Source organism: Oenanthe melanoleuca, chromosome Z (genome assembly GCF_029582105.1).
Source record: "Oenanthe melanoleuca isolate GR-GAL-2019-014 chromosome Z, OMel1.0, whole genome shotgun sequence".
NCBI lineage: Eukaryota > Metazoa > Chordata > Aves > Passeriformes > Muscicapidae > Oenanthe > Oenanthe melanoleuca.
In genome coordinates, this window is record NC_079362.1 from 4,124,315 (window position 1) to 4,145,585 (window position 21,271).

Sequence of the window (21,271 nt, forward strand, 5' to 3'; positions counted from 1 at the left end):
ATAATAATAATAATAATAATAATAATAATGCTGCATGATATGATTTAAGACAGAAAGGAAACTGACAGCTCATTAATGTTAGAAGTTTAATATGAAACAAAAAAAACTAAGCATCATTTGAGATAGATTATTTTTGTAAAAAACCAACGCCTTGCACTTTAATCTCAATAAATAACAATGTTCAAGTAGAACTTATATGTTTCTTTTTTTTTCATAATCTTTGTTAGGTAGCTGGCAGTGATGAACAGTTGTCCCCAATCTCTGCTGGTCTCAAGGCAACGCTTCTTATCCAGCTACCAACTTTGTAATTTCCTGTAGCTGAGAACTGCCTGTTAAGACCCAGGTAGGGAACAGCTGTGGTAGTGAAGACACGGGTGACATGCAGCTCTGAAGAACTTGCTCACTGCAGGTTTTCCAGTGGTGGAATCTGTGTACTGAATGCTGATGGAAAAAGAGCCAGAAAAGCTCACATGCATTGTGGAGCCCATGACTACGACACAAAACAGAATCTGCAGGAAGCCCGTACACATGCATGAAGTCACAAACAGCACACTAGCACACAAAGCATCACATGTATCCAAAAGGAAATAATAAACACTGTCAGAATTAAATTAACAAGACAAGCTTTGTTGGAGCAGGTCTAAGAAAAAAATCAAGTAATTGCTACTTTCGATTTCTTTTAAACTCGTCATCAAAAGAAGAAATTAACAAAAAATACAGAAAGTACATCATAACCACATTATTTTTTTATGAATAGTTAAAATTCACAAATCCTTAGAGTTCACAGGTTTTCACATTTTTATATACACATACTTCTCTCATATTTATTTATTTTACCTCTTTTTAGTTTATAGTTAAGCTATCCATCCCCTCAAAGCAGTAAAATTGAAATGCTGCATTAATTTACAGGACAAGTACTTCTAAACAGAACAAAGCAAACACAAATTAATTCTTGGAACTAGTGCTCCTACAACTTACTGCCTTAGGCTAAAAATAGATTAAACTTTTCTTGAATACTAAAACTCTATATAAAAATAATTCACAAAATTGATTCACAATTTACAATTGTTCATAAATCCTAACAAATCAATTGCCTTCACATGTCAAAAATCTAAAGAATAGGACTTCTAATAACTTTAGATATGCTATGCCTCTATTTATGTATATAGTTTGAGACATTACAAGATTATTACTTTAAATATTCACATTTTTATGCCCTTGGACAAGCACCAGGTAGCAAATGGCAAAGATACAGACAAGATTTTCTAAAAATTTGGATTTGTTTGTCTGCTCATAATCTTGAATAGTATAAAATAATATTGAATAATATTCAATAACTGCAGGCTATTTCTGCATTTTCTTAAAATAAAGTGTACCATAAAAATCAAATAATGCATCCTTATTGATTAAACTGGTTTACTTAACTATTTATGATTGAAATTATGTCAAATATCTTCTACTGAAAAAACACTTTTTCACAGTCCACCAGGACTCAAAAATAAATACTCCTCTTTCCTAGTGAATGTAACATAGTTTTACATACAGTTAATATTCTTAATTGATATCTGAATCCCAAAATGTAATGTTTTGATCTGAGGAAATGGGGCTTTCCAGCTACAACTCTCAAGATCATCTCAACAGTCAGTACACATAAAATCTGAATTTCATCAGAATTATTTCAGAAAGATAAAGAAAAAAATGTTCCTGTGTTGACCAAGTAACTCTGTAATTTCTTTTCACGCCTCAAGTCTTCATCCAAAACAAAACAATCTATTACGGTGTCAAACTGTCTGCTAATTTTTAAAATTATTTGCAGTAATACCTCTCTCACAAACAGGTGTTAATATACAACTAAGTCCCTGAATTCGTCCCATTTAACTTCAAACTTGCACATGGAGTATCTTGTCCTCCAGCAGCATCAATATTTCTTAGGCAGTGTGACAGGATGCATTTTCTTATAACATAGAGCTGCATTATTTTGAAACACCAGTGAAAAGGTTTGTGAGACCTGTACTCCAACAACACATTCTCAGGAGACTTCTTCTTTACCTGCACACATCAATGCATGACCTCCAAAACAGCCTCACTGCAGTTCAGGCAGTGAAAGGACCTCTTTGGAAAGTACAATCCACAGCAAAAAGTTACCAAAAAACACAGAGCAAACAGCAAGTCTTGCTTAAAAGGGCTCAATTAGAAATACAGCTAGAGACATGCCCAAAATACAGGATCAATGCACCATGTGGTTTCTGTGGCTACATGGGAAAACTAACTTCTTATAAACACTTCTAATAAACACTCTCATTTTAAACATATGGAATTGTACTACTGCAATTTAAACACTTCCAGGTAATTTCTGTAATCTTCATCTTTACAATTTAACCATTTAACACCATTCATGTGTAACAACAAGCAAGTCAAGTGGTAAAATATTACTCTAATTACATAATTACTTGCAACTCTTAATTGCAAGCAAATAAAAACAGCTTAATTGAGCTTTTGCTTAATTGAGCAAAATAAAACCTATTCATGAGAAAATTTATTTTTCAAATGTACATTATATAGGGATATCAAACCAACAGGATTTAAGGAAATTTGCAGTGACAGGAAAATGCTGTAGATGATACGAAGAGAGCTGTGTCTTCTTATATATAAGTCATTAATGCATACTTAAAAGTGCTCAGTTTTTTATCTATGTATTTCAAGTACACTTGAGTTATTACCTGTATAAAGATATCCAAATAGAGGGGGATAATCAATCATTTAAACAGCACACTACACAGACTGAGAATGTGGGAGCTGCTTTTAGTGCTGCTTTATATGTTGCACATTTTCAAGAGTGGAAAAGAATTAGGATTAATCTTCTAACATAGCATTTGAAAATTTATTGACCTCAATCACTTTCATTTCAACACAAATATCCTTATTATTACAAAACCTTTCAAAAATAGCCAGAGATGACAGTTCGACTGGAGTGATAGATTTTGTAATATACCTGCTCCTTCGAGGGTAAATAAAATCTAATAAATAAATAAGTACATGTAGTAACTGAAAGAAGCTAATTGAGTCTTGAACTATTAAACCCCTAACACATTAAACATACAGCAATTCCACACTAATTTTGTAAGGTCATCTACCCTGCACTGTGACACAAATTCTCCAATATTATTGCGATTTCACAAGAGCTGCTCTGTGATCCATATCTTGGGAAGACTGGTTTCTAATAATAAATATTAAGCTTCAGATTAGGCCTCTGATTCTAAACTGGAATCTTAAACATTTTCAGACTGAAGTTCCATGTAACAGTTTAAATGGGAAGAAAACTTGGTGACCTGAGATAAATTTTAAAAACTAATAATGTAATATGTAATAACATAAACCCAATTCTTCATCCTAGTATAACAAGTCAGTTGGATATTTAAAAATTGCTAACCAGCAACTCTACGGTCTCCCAGTACTTTGCACATTCAGTTGTTGTTTTATGAACACCCATATGAAAAACATGTTACACTGTAGTGTCTTCATTTCACATTCTCACCTCTAACTTTCTGGAGCACTCAGAATAATAGCAGACAACATGAGGCAGCACAGTAGTTATGCTCTGTGTATGATGAAGGAAAGAAACAAATGTGCTGTCCACATAATGGTTTACCACAAAAAAATACAGTGTTTCTGTGTTGCATGGTTTAGGATTATGGCAGGATACTGCCAAAGCAACCTGGAAAAACAGGGCAAGTGCCACCTGACTGGTCTTACCCAAAAGAAAAAAAAAAATAATTCAAAATTAAATTTATTTATTAATTTAAGTAACAAAGACTCTAATGGCGCAAATTTGCAAAAGAGAATTCTGAGCTGCATAGACAAACATACTGGCTAAAAAAACCACTGCTTATATAAGCTAGATGCACATAATCACCCTATTCCATTATTTTTATTAAGTGCTAACAGAATACCATGAGGAAAGTTAACAGGATAAAACCATTTTCAAAATGCTACATCTTTGCATTACTGCATACCACACACCTAGTTCCAGTAACAGACTTACTAGGCTATTTAATATTACCTGGGAGAAAAGTGTAAAGGGAACACAAGTAGAATCTGTCAGTACTTCACTGGTATGCAACAGGATGTCTCACACTGCAGCATACAGAAACATATGTTCTCATAAAAACAATGCAGCTGACCATATTCACGGACATTTTCATCAGAGTAATGCTTTTTCTTGGCCTCTGCTGCAACCTGTCCCTGTGGCAGGGCAAACAGGTTCATTCTTACTGGATCTGTAGGGGTGGATTAAAGCAGAGCTACGCTAAATAAACAATGTAACAAAAAATTGTATTAGAACGAGTGCTTTGAAACCAGAACTGGGAAAAAAAGAAGTGTAACGGACTGGAAAAGGGGTGCATAACTGTTTTGGAGTGTATGATCATCTTAAGAGAGGAAAATTCAAAAGAGAAAAAGAAAGAAAAAGAGATAGTGGAAGAGAGAGAAAGGTATCACCCGTGGCTTCTGTAATGCATTCTGTAATGTGACTGTGGGCCATGGTTGTGCTGTACAGTCCTGGTACAGAGGCAGAGGGCTGCAAAAACTGGGATGTTATAACCCTGGCTCTTCTGGTAAATGTCCCAGTACCTCCTGGATGAGTTCTGGGCATGCAGAAGTCTTCTTCCTGGAAGATTCTGGAAATCTGGCTGTGTTGAAAGGACAGGGGACAGTTGAGTGTACGTGTGTGTCTGTGTTCAAGTGCTTGGGCAAACTTTGTGAGCAAATTTTCTAAGGTTTGTGGCTGCATAGTGGTGGCTCACGGTGTGGGAAAGAGACTGGCATAAAAATTCCAACAAAATACTGTCCTGCTTCCACAGATTCCATTGAGTAGAGGCACTTCTTCCATCAATTCGGAAACAGCTTAAGGCAAAATTTAGCTTCTAGGTCCAAATGCTTCCCTACAGCCTCTGTGAGGCCAAAGGAATCCATTTAATTTTACAGCCTCTCAGAGTGAAAATCATCTCTTCTATTTCTGCCATAGTTCTACTGCTTAAGTCAAAACTCACAAAAGCTAGTAAAATATAATAGAAAAGAGTTTGTAACAACTTAGAGTATCTAGAAACCTAGAAACTTTTCACTTACAACTTTGCAGCTCAGAAAAGTAAGACTGATGAAAGAATTACAATAAACTTAGAAAATCATATAATTCTATAATTGAAATATAAATTCAAAAAACTGAAAAGCATCAAATAGTCCTTTAAAGATGCCAAAAAGCAGAAACACTATCTTTTTCAACTTTATTTTCCACATGGAATAGGATTTAAATATTCATATCTAGAGATAGCAGACTAGGTTCAAAATTCTTAACCAATGGTTTACTGATGTTCCTCTATATTAATCAGCCCCACTCACCTACAACTGACTTTACCTGATCCATCTATTACTAACTATATAAGGGACAATTCAACCCAGGTGAAATATGCTGTACTATACTAGAAGCATCATTCAGTGTTATCTTAAGAATTAGAAGAGTCAAATTAATCTCAGAATTTGAGATTTACTCTTGTGCTTTATGTCATTCAACCACAGACCAATCACAGGAGTGATGACATTTATTAAATTACTTAAAATTACCGCTTCTCGCTGGTCTCCTGGAGCCAACAGAACTGACAGGAATATACTTCCCAGATCATGGTCAGGGTAATGAGGATCCTTCAGACTCAAGGTAACATCTCTTTGCCTAGGAGACAAAAAGCTATGCATTTACTTAGACTTCAAACTGCACATAATGAAATTTCTCAATCATAAGAATTGAAGGCATCTGAATTTATACAAACCTACATAGAAAAGAGTGTCACAAATTTGCCCTATTTCTACTTTCAAGTATTTCTGCTGAATGCTCATAAAAATACTAAATACTTTTACTCTGTATTAAGCATTTACATGTACCAAAGTAATTAAATTAAAAATGTAACATTAACGGACTAAAAAACAGAAAAAAAATTCAAATATTAGGGGTAATGCTGTGAAGCTAATATGAAAAGATTAAAGTGGTTATAAAATTAACCTCTCCATGTAAAAATGTGCATAATCAGCTAATAAATTATCATTCATAATACAACAATTTCTTAAACATTAGCTGTTTTGTTTGGTTCATTTTATGCTGTGTTGTTGCTCTGTGTGGGTTTTTATAATTATTTTCTAGCATCATGTTTTAATTACAACTCCACAAACATGGTAGTAGCATACATATATAAAAATATTCCATAGGCTTGTTTGAGTCATACCTATTTAATTCCAATGAAGTGAGATCCAAAAATGCTGAACCAATGAAGTCATCTTGAAGTCCAAAGTCATAATCAAATACCTATGATGCACAAGAAAATTTTTAGTACTAGAAATCTTTTTTTCTTTAGAGCTTTTCTGACAATGAATCATTCTTGAAACTTCTTTTCCAGAGCTGTAGCTTCATGTCTCTCACTTGTTGAGTCAGGACTATCTGAAAGTAACCTGAAACTTTCTGGCCAGAAAATCAAGTCTGAAACTGCTTGTTTATAAGTGAGACTGCATCATCTAGAGACACTGGTGTATACTACTACCATTCTACACATGTGAGCAACAGCAGTTTTAGAAAAAAATACTATTTTTATAAACATAGGCATTGAAAGAAGGAATCAAAACAATAAATGAAGTTAAGCAGAATAACTGATTTCTTATACTTTGATTCCTTTATAAATCATACAAAATGGAAACAGGAGGGCACGATATGGTTTTGAAAAATGCTTTTATCATAACACTTGAATCAGTATTTAGATAACATAATTGTACATACTGAAGGCTATGCAACTTTCAAGAGTTAGAAACATTGCAATCTGAGATTAAAATGTAAGATATGTGTAAGGAAACAATGACAATTAATAGTCTACCATGAGGACTCTGCCTCCTCATTTGCTCCCTAAAAGAGAAAATACCTTGATAAATTTACAGACATCCAGACAGGAATCTGTACATCAGATGGTATTATTTGAGATGGATTATGAGTTTCTAAATCTGAATAAAGAATAGCAAATAATCTGGGGGCAGCTATTGCAGGGAAATAAACAGAAAAGGAGGACAGCAACAAAGCAAAGTTGCAAAGCAAATAAAAAAATTAGAAAAAGATAAAAGATTATAAAAATCAACTTTTAAATTAAGTTAATGTTTTTTGAAACATGATGTATTCTGAGGACTAGAACATATCTTCAGCTAAGTAAGAACATCTTAAAAGGAGAAAGGAGAAAATTTAACTGAGCTATGACAGGACTAGGTTCAAGGTCTTCAACTCTAACATAAGTACTTGAACTACTGTACTATGCAAATTCTTCCAGTAGGCAAAACAGCTCATCTTCTACAAATACCTTAATATGGATGGGGTTAAGACAGCAAATCCTGTGGCCAAAAGGCTATAGCACAGCTGCACAACCCTGTGGGTTGGATACAGGTACGTGAGCACAGGTCTCTCACATGCATTGATCTACCTGAGTGTGCACCTTTGCATTTTCTATATCTGTTAGTCATTCCAGTGGAAAAGAAAACAAATAATGAAATCCCAGTTCATGGTGCAAAGTCAAAATTGTTTTCTCCCTCTCTCTCCCTCTAGAAATCATCAAGGTGAAAATACCAAGTGAGAGGAATGTTACATTTGTCTTTACAAATAAATTGTAGATCTCTTGGTAGATAAAGTTAGCACCTAGAGATAAAAAAACAATGGGAAGGATTATACTGATTGATGAATGGAAAAAGAGATTTGCCTTTACAAACAAACTGTAGGTTTGCTGGTAAATGAAACTGGGTAACAGAAGATGAAAGAAGCAACGGGGGGGTGAAACTATGAATTCTACAAGAATTAAAAATTAAAAGGAAGGGTTATACATTAGAGGGGAATCTCAGGTGTCAGGCATTCTGGGAAGTCTGTGCCTCTCAAGTACCTCAGCCAATGGGGAAAGAGAGAGGGAAAAGCAGCCAGGAAAATGGGATAAAAGGAGGCTGCGTCCTCCAAAAATTTGAGAGATCCCAGGGGAATGCCCCATGGCCTCTCCCTTTATTCGAATAAAGCAAAAAGGACTCCTCTGTCTCCTTTTTGGACATAAACCTCTGGTGTTTGTGGATTAATTTTCCTTGCACAAGTAATTATTTTTAGCTGACTCAGTAAAATTCAATCATGTCTTAAAATATTTGTATGAGCTGTAAACTCAAAATACTTCACATAGTGTGTTCAGACTACAACCATGATGTTATATCACTAGACAACTTCCTCTGCTAGGAAAAAATACACACCTCACTGCAGGGAAGGCATTTGCATAAATCAACTACAACAGGTGGCTACACTGCCAGTCTCTGCATCTTTCTCTCTTTCACCTGTTCATTCCTTATGAGTCACTAAACATAATAGAGGCAGGAAAATGCCATTTGAGGATTCTTGTGTTTTAAGCTTTTCTAGTAACAATGTACTTCACCTGAGCAGCATGAAACATAGTACTGATTAGTACTCAAAGGATGTTTAAGCGGCATTGCTCCAGTAAAGAAATCTACAATTTGACATTTCAGTTAAAAATTCTGTCACGAATTTTAGATTAAGACTGATACTGATCTAAAACACCATGTAATTTCAGATCAACTAAGAAAATTACATAGGTAACCCAAGTTCTCATACTTCCTCAAGTATTTTCAATGTATACATGTTTTATTTTGAATCCTAGGACTACAGTTTTTTAAAATGCATTTTTTGGAACATAATTTTTATCTACTTAGTTGTTTTACACAACTAAGAATCACTTTTACATACAGATTGCCATAAACTACCAGGGTCAGTAAAGCACCTTTCTCTTCTGTGGGTCTAAAACAATCATCACAGTTTTTCTAGTTTTCATTCCAATAGTGACTTCTAAGAAATACTAGTTGCTTTGCTGCTTATTAGTCAGGACATTGCTGGCCACTTTTCCATCTCAACTCAAGCAATCCATTATTTCAGAATAATTGGTGCCTCTAGTATGACAAAAAAAAAAAAAAAAAGCTGTGATTTATTAAGGAGAGTTACAATGTAAAAATTGTAAGAGAGGAAAATGGTATAAAACCTAGAAGCAAACTCACTGTGTTTCATACAAACAGAAAAATTAGAAAACTTGGAGAATCGGGCATACATCTCAATAAATTCTCAAACTGGCCTCAGCAGTGAATTGCTTTTAATGGGACAGATTATGCCTCATATCATCATTATGCAGTGATTTTCCATAAATAAAATGGATCGTGAAATACAATTTACTTTCTCTATTCTTCTGCTAAGAAATAAAAAAAAAAAATATGTCCTGAAGTAAACAAAAATGCTTGAATTTGCCACTTTTAAAAATCATCATTCTACAAACAAAACTCAAATAATTTTCACTCAAATAGTCTTTTGTAAAGGACTATTGCACAATAAACTTTTCATTATACAAAAATCAAAAAACTTATATTCTTCCAATAATACTTCTGTTTTAACTTACCAGACATACAGGTGTATCATAAACTGGTGTCTTACCTTTATATACAGTGGTTCCCTTAGGTTTTCTATAAGAATGCAAGCTTTTTCTTCCCACACGGGATTAAGGTTCTTGTATACTGTTTTACTTCTAAATACTTCTTTACCTCCAAGTTTGAGCTTGACATATGGATCACTTGTTCCTGGAAAAGACACACACATATATATATACTGTAAATTAAATCTTTGTAATACAGTAAGGAAATGGAAACTAAACAGAACTAAATATAATTTCTATAGAAAGTCAAATTTAAAAGGGTATCAGATGAAAAGAATTCTTTGTGTTCACAATCTATTACTTTCCAGGGTGTCAATACTCAGTTAATTGACTCCACTAACATCAAATAGGTGCTTGCATCACTTTCTGTTGTTTGCAATCCATTCTCAAAGTCACACACGGAATACTGGCAGTATTGGTTTTAGTCAACAGAATTATGTCCTTATTATGTATGTATGTGCCTTTGTAAAGGCACAACACTACTGTAAGTCTTCACTGAATTTAGGGTGTCCAGGCTTTTCTCTTCCATATAATCTCATTTCCTATAGCACTCACAATAAGAAAATTAACTCCAAAGTCTGTCTGCCAAGTCCTCAACATGCCTCCTGCAACAATCACCAGAGAGCACTGGACAAAGCCTCTTGAAACAACTGAGTAACAATTAAGTGTGATCAGAAAAACAACACTGATGGGTATAAGAAAAGTGTTAAATACAGCATATGAATGCTATATGCATGGGATATGTGGAAGTGTCACTGAACCACCTTTGAGAGGAGGAGTCTTTGGCGGGCACAGACTTCCAGTCATCCAGGAGTGCATGTTGGACTAATTGATCAAAGGCTATCTTAAAATAAACAGTAATGCTAGCTTAAGTAACAACTCCATTAACAGCAGCAAAATCATAAGACAAGATTTCTTTTTTTTTTTTCCTTTAACTTTTAAGCCATTCAAGAGACCAGCAGATATTAGAAGTTTGCATTTGTATCCACTGGGAAATACATCCAAAAGAAGTAGCTTTTCTTAAAATTGCAACACACTCTTCTAAACATAAATTAGAAGGGTTATGATCATCATGCTTTGCATTATTTCAGCCAGCCACAAGATGTCAGTACTCTTTACCTGAAGGTAATGCCTCCCTGTTTCAAAAAACTATAGCAGTGGAAAACTGGTCTCTCGTGTTACAGAGATTTGCACATGTAACTCCTAGGGCAGAATTTCAGTGGCATAAAAATGTTTTGTCTAGCCCAACTAACTTGTTCCTTGGTTATTCAAGTAGAATTGATGATTCTGAAGTCAAAGATGAGATATTTAAATTAATTCCATACAATGTGAGGAGTGTTTTTGATATGGGCACTGTGTTAATGGTGTGCCCACTCCCCTGCCCCTTGGAACCACTCTACCTCAGGGATTCTATTAGGCCTTGACCTTCATGTAGACAATTTGGGAATGAAAGATCCCTTGACTGTACCAGGAACTTCTGCATGCTTAAGGTGGGAATGGCATTGAGTTGAAAGACAAGAGAGGGAAAATCAGTCTTTTGCTGACAGCCTTGGAACATCTAAAACAGGAGCTTGTGAGTTGGAAGGGTTGATTGAGAGGGCTGTAAACTAGGTTTGAAGGGAGAAGGGGATAAGACTAGGCTCACTAAACATGTGTTTGTAAACATGTAAACATGTGTAGCCAGTGTTAGGGTTGAAATTGATAACACAGCTAAAGCATACGACCCCAGCAGGGGTAACAGCAGGAACTGGAGGCCATTCTGCAGTAGAAAAGCTGTGACACAAGTCACCATTACAGAAACACTCTAGAATGACTTGCTTAGAATTATAGAATGACTGGAGTACTGCAGTGGATGTTCAGAAGCTCTTCAGAAGGGCCAGGCCAGGAAGTAGAGGTGATAGGGAGGCTCTGTATATTAAGGATTGTTTCAGCTGTATACAACTTAAGGATAGTGATGGTAAGTTTGAGTGCTTGTGAGTAAGATTCAGGGGAAAGGATAAGGGAGACATGCTGGTGAGAGTCTCTTATAGACCACTCAACCACAAGAGGTGGATGAAGCATTCTATAGGTATAGGTGGCTGGCTGACATTTCACAATTACCAGTTCATGCTCTTGTGGCAGATTTTAACTGGCTGAACATCTGCTGAAAATTCAACACAGCAGAGAGGAGGCAGCCTAGGAGATTCTTGGAGTGTGTGGAATTTCCTGTCATAGATGGCGAGGGAGCCTTCCAGGACTGAGATTCCACTAGGCCTGCTATGGTCTAGTGAATAGAGAAGAGATTGGTGGGAGATGTGGTGGTCAGAATACCCATCTTGGGCATAATGATTGTGTTTTTAATTCTTGGTGAAGTAAGGAACAGCGTCAACAAAACCTCTGCTTTGGAATTCTGGAGGGTGGACTTTGCCCTGTTATGGAATTGGTTCAAAGAGTCTGCTGGGAAATAAAGGGGCCCAGGAAGGCTGGACAAAGTTTAAGAAAAAAATCTTATAGATGCAGAAGTGAAATGTCCCTATGTGCTGAGAGACGAGCCGTCAGGGAAGCCTCATCAACAGGAAACTTTTGCTGGAACTTAGGGAGGAAAAAAGCAAGTTTATGACCTTTGGAAGAAAGGGTAGGCAACTAAGGAAGAGTAAAAGGATGTCATTAGGTCATGTAAAGAAAAAATTTGAAAGAAGAAAGCTCAGCTACAAGTCAATCTGACCACTGCTGTGAAAGAAAATAAAAAGTGTTTTTCTAACTATATTAACAACAAAAGGACAGCCAAGTAAAACCTCCATCCTTTTTTGAATGCAGGGGGCAACATTGTCACCAAGGATGACAATGCATGAGGTACTTAATGCCTTCTTTTGCCTTAGTCTGTAACAGTAAGACCAGTCATTCTCAGGGAAACCAGCCCTTGAACTAGTAGATGGAAGAGGGGAGCATGCAATGCAAGAGGAATTAGTGACTTGTAGAGCCATTTGGACAGTCATAAATCTATGGGACCAGATGAGACTTACCCAGGAGTACTGAGGGAGCTGGCGGAAGAGCTCGCCAAGCTGCTCTCCATCATTTTTTTATCATCAGGTCCCATATGACTGGGGATTATCCAACAAGCTGCCCATGCACAAGAAGGGCTGAAAAGTGGATCCAGGGAACTACAGGGCTGTCAGCCTGAACTCGGTGCCTTTGAAGGTTATGGATCAGATTCTCTTAAGTGTGATCATACAGCATATACAGGACAATTAAGGGATCGGGGATCTTAAGCCAGACAACAGTGACTTAAGAAAGGCAAGTTCTGTGTGACCAACCTGATCTCATTTCATGACACCAGGTGACCTGCCTGGTGGATGAGGAGAGGCTGTGGATGTCGTGTAGCTGGAGTTCAGCAGAGCCTTTGTTACTGTCTCCCACAGCATTCTCCTGGAATAGCTGGCAGCCCATGGTTTGGGCAAGTGCACTCTGCACAGGGTTAAGAACAGGCTGGAAGGCTGGCCCAGAGCATGGGGTGGATGGTCTCATGCTAGTGCCTGGCCACATCCAGAGGGTGACCAGTCACTACTTATGTTGCCCAGGGCATTTCAATTTTAATACACGCATATAAATTTACCCAAGGAACATGCAAGTTCCAAATCATTAAGGCAGTGTTTACCAGCTCACTTACCTCCACGGTCCCGTGCAGCTAGATTCTGTCCTTTTCTTAGAGTAACGTCCAACTGGTACATTCCGGGGTCCCCAGGGGGGAAATCTGCATTACTAGTTCCAAAGGAATTAGTTCTCTGGGGAGGAAAAAACAAAAAATGCAATAGCAAATGTTACTAAAACTTTCATGTAAAGGTATATGTACATAACATCATCCTACAGAACTAAGAAAAAAGGCCACATCCCACTGCTCCACCTCAGAGCTACTACACAACTTCAAGGAATATGCCCTGTTTCATCAATGTAACAATTACCCAGAGTCCTTAAAAAAAATGTATATATATACCAAAAATCCACAAATCAACCAAAAAACCAAACTGGTTGAAAAAATACTTATTTGATATGAAGGGGTTGGAGCTTGATAGTTTTTAATATCCCTTTCAACCCGAACTACTTAATGATTTTAAGAACTACAATTCATATCTAGTCCTGGTCCACTAAAGCAAAACAAGCAAGAAAAGCATGAAGCTAAACCTTACAGTATTATTTGGACTAGTCATTACCAGTATCCTCAAATCCTTTGTTGATTCAATAGTTGCAATGTATGCATTGAATAAACATACATGAATTAAGCTTTTGCGCTGTACTGCAGTACTCTGCAAGCTATGTGAGTTTTTCCCACAGAGTTTTGGGGGAAGGTGTGGCAGGGAAATAATCATAAAGACTTTAAATGCATCTGTAGATCTGTACGCCAGGCAAATATTCTTAGATTAGGTATTTGCATAAAATGTGCCCTAAAAAAATACAATAAAGGAAGTCAGAAAGCAAGGAACTCTCCTGACCTCTGGAGAGCATGAACAGTAAACACATTTCTGTCCAAAAGACAAAGTAAAGTAATTATATTTCTTAGTATATATAAGCTTTTGCAAAATAGTTTTTAACACATCTTCTGTAAGTAAAATCCAATTATAGCCGTCTGGAACACCACATTTAATTTTAAGACTAGAAAAACTAAATCAATTATACATTCACAGTACATATGAGAACTTTATCTGATACACACTTTGAACACTATATTTACATGTGCTCATGCTAGGAGCTGAATCTTTTAAGAGTAGTGCTGTTAATATTTTATTATGTGATCATGAGTCCTCTGCAAGGAAAAAAAATTTCATTATAGAAGTATCTCAGAACATGTACCAAGTGCTATACCATTTCCACAAGAAACAAGTTTTATCTTTTTCTTCCTACTAAGCCCTTTCTTCTTTTTAAATGAAAGGCATTTCAATATCTGGTTTATTCTTGTTATTTAAAGTCATAATTTCAAGCCCAAGCATATTGACCTTTGCTGCCACACATAAAATGCTGGCAAAATGCACACTGCTACGCTCACTGCTTCCACAGCTGTGAAAGCCAGACAAAGAATGTCTGGCAGCCAAAGAAAAGCAAACAGAGGAGTTTCAATCAAGTTGCTCCTCCTTCCATCAGCCTCCATATCCTGATTTTGCAGCAAAAGAGTTTTCTGACATTTATTCATTTAAATATATTATAAAATTTTACTTCTGCAGCAACACTTGCAAAGCCTAAGATAGTACACCTAAAAAGAAAATAAGACCAAGTTCTCAGTTTCTTCACTAAGATTACAAACCTATTCTTCAAGAAAGAAACTGCAGCTTCCTTACCAGTTCTGCTACACATTGCCCTCTCCACCTTTCTCCCATGTCATTATCCTCCCTTGTTTTATCACAAATTAATAACTCTCTTATGTTCTCTTCTGTGAAAAGCAACTACTGAAATCATGCCAAATCCTTCTGGGGTTATCAACTGTTTCTTACAAACACAAAGGGTCACCTACAAACAACGAATTGCCAGCGCAGGGATTCAGACTCTTAAGTTTTTCAAGGACTGAATGAAGTAATTTTCTTACTTTTACCCTTCTTCTCATCCTTACGAGTCTATTGCCTCAACCTGTTTCTATGGGGCTATGTAACAGTTTTTTGATGAAACCATTAAATGTTTATGGCAATTCAAGTTCCAGAAGAAATTAATACTAGTTTCTGAGTGAACACTTCCTTTTACCAAGAAGTAAAAAAACAGTCAGTGTGCAAGCAAGCACCCACCACCTCTTATGATTGTACACAAGTTCCCCCAAAAGGAACAGGACATTAAATTGTACTGATAAAATTGGAACATACAATGCACACAAACACTTAATACTGGGCAAAGCAAGTCATCCTTGGCTGGTACCAAATGGAACAGGGTGGTATTTGATACGTGGGAATAAAGGCCATAAAGTCTTGCCCCTAGGCTGGAAAGGCATTTGTACTTTCAAAGCCTCAGTCCCTAACATAAAAATAATTGATAAAGACCAGGTGCCCTCAGGACTATGGATAAAAAGCTATTTGGAGGGTACAAAATGAAACTTAATTGCTACAACTGAGCAACCAACTAAATTTTATAGTTTTGAACTGTGATTTTTGCCCTGGCTCCAAGTAAGTGAATTAGAAAAGACAATAGTGGACTTTTCTGCTACCATAAAAATATATATAGAAAAATCATACAATAGATGCCATTGGATGCATTGTAGAAGGAAGTTAAGAAGTTGTTGCTTTACAAAAACAAATGGCACTAAACTTCTTGGCATCACTAAGAGAAGGATGCACTGTCACTAACACCAGTTGCTCTGTATATGTTGGTCAAAGTGGTAGAGTGTCTACAGACATCCAGGTAATCTGAAACAAAACACAAATTTGACAACTCACAGATCAAGATGACTCCTCCTGGGATCTGAAGAAATCAGGATCAAATTTACTTCATGGTTACCCAGGTGGATTTGGGTAAAACATGTTTGTAATTGCCACCATAATTATTGCTGTGTGTGTTTAACTTACACAGTGATTCAGCTGTTGCAATGTTGTACACTATAAAATGAAATGCAGATATTAATAGACCAGTTCCCTTAAGGAATTTAGTCTCAAGAAAAGTGGAGACTTGACAAGAACAGTAGAACAGAACAGCATTTTACTCTCATAAGGACAGTCACATAGAACAACATAGAACAACAGCCAGCCTTGGAGAAATAGATAAAGGATGTAACTTAGGCAAACAGTAGTTTTGCAAAATGCAAGCAGGATGCCAGCTCAGCTCTGCAAGGATGACAAAGCAAAAGCTGTGCTACAATACTGTGCTAACTCAAAAGCTGTGGTGCAGGAAAAGCCACCTAAAAAAGACACTGGTCATTGAAGACTACCAAAGACTACCAAAGAAGACCTGAGAAGGACCATATAAGGACTTTGACAAGGGGTGTGAATACGTAAAATGAAATAATACATACACATCGAGTAAGTGGGGATAGCTGATGGGTATGTAATCAGTGTGTATCTCTGATAAAATCTCTGTTTACCTGATGTTTTAGGGCACTTGATTACAGAAAGGATCCTCCGAGTGACTAGCAGCCTGTTGGTCATTCAGAGGATGAAGGCCTGATTTCTAACACTCAAAACTGTGTTAGAAAAAGATGTGTTTCTATCTGGCCAATTTTGCTACCAAGAATGAACTACTTCACCCTGGCCAAACACTGGAATAGGTTGCCCAGGGAGTGCTCCTGAAGACACCTGAAACCTGCTCTGACATTGTCTCGAGCAATCGTGCTCAGAGCAGGAGCTTAGACTGGTCTGTCTCCAGAACTCCCTGCGAACCTCATCCATCCTGTGAATGAAATGCCACAGTAAATAAAGTATATCCTGACCTTAGCTACCTTTCCTTGATGCATTGTTCTGCCTTCCACTTCTGGTTGCCCTGACATGGTAGTGCTGCAGTTGGCATTCAGAACTATCATCCTCTCCACTCCTTATGAGAAGAGCATGTCCAAGACACCCAGACTCACATAAACTCTGAATTTTTCAAAATAAGCTTATATATACACTTTGCATTTATGCTGCAGTGCTTATAAAAGTTGTAAACATTCCTTGCACATTTCAGTCTTTCTCTGTGAAGAAATCCATTACCTTCAAAGGCACATGACTCGACAAACATGAAGCTGCTCTCTCCATGCACTTGCAGAAAGCAAGTTACCTGCACCCTCAAAAATCCCAAATACAATATTTTTCAAGAATGAAGTATAATAAATTCAAGTCATCATGAAACAAATTAGATCTGATTTTCAGAAGAATTACAGCAGAATTATTTGGTTTCCAAGACAAGGAAAAAATCTGAGCAGTTCTGTGCAATTTTGGTTTTAAGAAGATTACTGGAACTTACATGGCTTGTCTGAGTACATTTTTGCAAGCACACATGCACTTGCAATCACAAACTATGCATTCACAAAGTAAAAGAGGAAACAGAAGCAGTCTCTAAGGGGATGAAAGTAACACTGAAAACACCAAAAAAATGAAATTTTTTCCCACCAGAAAGCCAGACCTTAATTTCCTAAAATTATTGAACGGTTAGGAATTAAAATCATATCTACATTTCCTTTTTCCTGTTTTTCCCAAAGAATAAGTCTCAGATAGATGCAGTGCTATTCTAATTTCTAGCAGCTAGCATTTCTGTTACCTCTAGAAAAACTTGCACTGTCACACAAAAAAAATTCTCTCACTTGCCTGAAGAGTGCAGAATTACACAGCAAGTTATGTCGAACATGGCAGATGAAAGATAATTCAATTAGGAACCAGAGAGTGTTGTCACATCCAGATCAAAGAATCTGTGAACAATTAGCTGTCTCTATTTCAAAATAAGATAAATATCTGAAGTCAACATAAATGCCACATACATCATTCACTTGAAAAAAATAATGTCCAATCATTGTATTTAAACTTAAATCATCCATGTTTTCACAATAGAAAACAAGACTAAAATATTCCTACCTTAATTTTCCATATTATTGATCCTAATTATTTATATAAATACAAATAAACACATTTTACATAACCTGGATTATCCAGAATTAGTTTTTTATTTAAATTATATGACGAAGTTGTATTTTACATTTTAGGAAGTATATCAGAACATGGCATTTGAATTATTTTGACTTAATTTTAAAGTAAATACAGCAACAGTATTACTATCAGTAAAACACTAAAACATTAAACTGCTTCTTAGATGAATTTCCCCAGTGCTTTGTGTCTCACAAAGATATCTGCAAATCTGAATCAGCCTTCTGAGCTGGCAACTGCTCAGCAATACTGCTCACCTCCAGCAGGTAGCAACAGCTCTGCACAACTATCATTTTACTACTGCTGCAAACTGCAGCTACTCAGAATGAAAGTAATATAAATCTTGCTTCAATTTAACTTGAAACTTGAATATCGAAAGTGTCATGTCTTCTCTTAAAATCTCTGTGTATCTTTTACATTTTGCAGTAATTTCACCTTTATGGATTCAGAAAACACACAGCAGACTAAAGCCAAATGGGCAAGCCACTTCTTCCAGTAGTTCATATTTCAAACATTTAAATAACTGATGTAATAAGCATCACTAATGATTGCAATGAAACACCAAGTCTCCCCTCAACAGCATCTTGCTGAAAACAAAAGGATTTGGTAGAACTAATTATCTCATAGCACATAACAGCGAACCTGCACAATAGTCTTAGTCAGTTTTACATCTTTTTTGTAATTTTATCTGTGTTTATAATTTCAAAATGGTGGAATTAAACATCCTTCTGGCATTCACTTCAAAGTTAAAAAATATAACAAAATACTAATCATAATTTTTTTTTTTTAAATCACTCCTAAAGAAAAAAGAACATGTATCAGAATCACTCTCCTCAGGAAGAAACTATGGCTTTGGAAGGATCTGCATAACTTTTGTGGTTTCACACACCAGATACTGCACATACTCATCTCATTTAATCCCTCTATGCTTCACTTTTGACCACTGGAAGCAGCATAGCAATTCTCCCTTACTTTGGAGATGAAAGGCAGAGCACTCAATTTACTGCTGTGAGATGGACCACAAAAGGAATAGTAGTATTTGCCATCTCCCTGAGTGCTGCTCTGGAAAACAATTAACTCATTTTGAAGTATCACATACATTGCGGTTCTCATTTAAAGAGAACACAAAGCCTCACATATTTTTCATAGAGTAAAAGCAAAGGTGCTTGTTTGGAGAACATCCCTTTTGACTGACACCTCCTTAACTCTTCATCATCCAGCCAGTTCCAGCCATCACTCTCCCTGGCCCTCATACTGAGAACTTGCCCCAAATCCACTCATTACTTCTCTACCATGCTGGAAAAGGGGCAAAGAAAATGAGTATGGACTGAGAAACACCATCCAGAGTGCTCTGATGGATGCTTGCACAAAGATTATACCAAGATTATACCAAGAAGTCCAAGCTACAGCATATACACAATGTTGACACTGCCCACAATGGTGAGTCTTTTGGTTTCCTTTTCTTTAATTTTCATAATGTGCCTGTCTCCTTAGTTTCTAAGGACAAATGATGATGTATTGTTACACTAAAAAAATTTTTGTAAATTTGGTTATTTTGAAACCTCCCTACTATGGATAAACAATCAGTTACTTGGAAGGTAAATCATGTCTCACACTTCATTATGAGAAATTAAACTGCATATAATGAATGTGTGACACTGAGAAGGTGTGCTTAAAATGTGCATTTTCAGCTGAAGTTTGCAAAATGAAAACACTTTCTGCAGAATCCATGTGCATGTCTCAGGCAGAATAATTCACTTTGGAAACAATCACCTGAAAAAGTTCATTACTTATACCAAGAAAGAACAAACTGATTAAATACACCTCAACCTATTCATTTGAGTAAAGTGTTCTATATTCACCTGAAATACTGGAATAATATATTTCAGTTGTTTCACTTACACACCAATGGTGGTGTTTTTCTTCAGAAAACTATCCCCATGAATATCATCCAGCTTCCCAGAGTTTACTGCATCATTCAAATAAAAAATACCACCTACAGGAGTTTTGCAATGCTACTTCCTGATTTAACATTCTAAATTAATATGGAATTAATGAGATAGGTCTTGTTAGCATTAGTACAGTAGGAGAAAAATAATTTTTAGCTGATAAAAAATAGCAATTTTAACACTGCAACATTTGATTTGGAGGATACAAACACACTACATTAAATATTTAAAAGATATTTACTGTATTTCTTTCTACTTAAGAACTGTGTAATGGAACAGCAAATTTTTTAATTTCATAGAATGCAGAGACTGTCAGTGCTGGTGAACTCTTCTTCTCATCACAGGCAAATTTAGCAGCACCAAGACTGCTCTGTGTGCAACAGAGCAATTTTTCAGGCTGCACAGCCACAGGTAGAAAATGCCACCAAACCAGCCCTCCTTTCTTTCTTCATTTTACTGCCAAGAGACAGACTGGTAAGAAAAATTATTAGTGACAAGTTTACCAGGAATAAATGGCACCAAACCTATGACACATCTTGTGAATAATTGAGGTGAGTTAAGTTACTAAAGCAAATTTCCCTATATCTTGATCAATACCTCTGCCTAATGACAGCATTCTTCATTCTCTTATAAATAATTTCAATTCAAACACTGACCTTGGTTGTTCAATAAAGGTGACTGCTTTTGATACTGGCCTCTTTGCTATTTGGTTTAGACAGTATTGTGTTTAAGGCTCCACTATTAATTTTAAGACACAGTGCTTTAAACTTTTGAGGAGAACTGATACGTAGTACTCCATAAATTAGTAGGTTTTGTCAACTTGAAACATCAACTTACATACAAATTTTTGTTTGTTTGTTTGTTTTTAATTTAGCAAAAGATAGCATTTACGGCAATTCAATACTGGTGAAACAATTTCAAAACTTAATACACTGAAATGACCCTCTCTTATTTTTAATTCCATACAATTTTTCCTGACCAGTACAGATGTACTAAACTCTAAAAAGTCATCCTGGAATCACATCTGACATTTGCCACACCATGAAAAAGTTAAGTTAACAGCAACTGTATGCCTCCACTACTTGAAGAAATGGAGCAGATAAATAGAACCTATGGAAAAAGCTGTTGCCAAAGTAAATTTCTGCTTTCATTCAGATGGAAATGTAGTTTCTTTTGTTTCCACCAGACATCACAGCTTCATATAACTTAATGTGCAAGCAGTTTACGA

General features: G+C 36.2%; 1 protein-coding gene across 2 annotated transcripts in view; it reads right to left on the reverse strand.

The window, feature by feature from the left end:
- MCTP1 (multiple C2 and transmembrane domain containing 1) overlaps positions 1 to 21,271 on the reverse strand; it is a 211,652-nt gene that overhangs the window by 139,940 nt on the left and 50,441 nt on the right. For both annotated transcript variants that reach the window (XM_056514365.1, XM_056514366.1), the window contains exons 2-5: positions 13,183 to 13,297; positions 9,539 to 9,681; positions 6,270 to 6,349; positions 5,617 to 5,722 (exon numbers count right to left, since the gene is read on the reverse strand). In XM_056514365.1, coding sequence (XP_056370340.1) covers positions 5,617 to 5,722; positions 6,270 to 6,349; positions 9,539 to 9,681; positions 13,183 to 13,297 — 444 coding nt within the window. The remainder of the gene's footprint in view (positions 1 to 5,616; positions 5,723 to 6,269; positions 6,350 to 9,538; positions 9,682 to 13,182; positions 13,298 to 21,271) is intronic.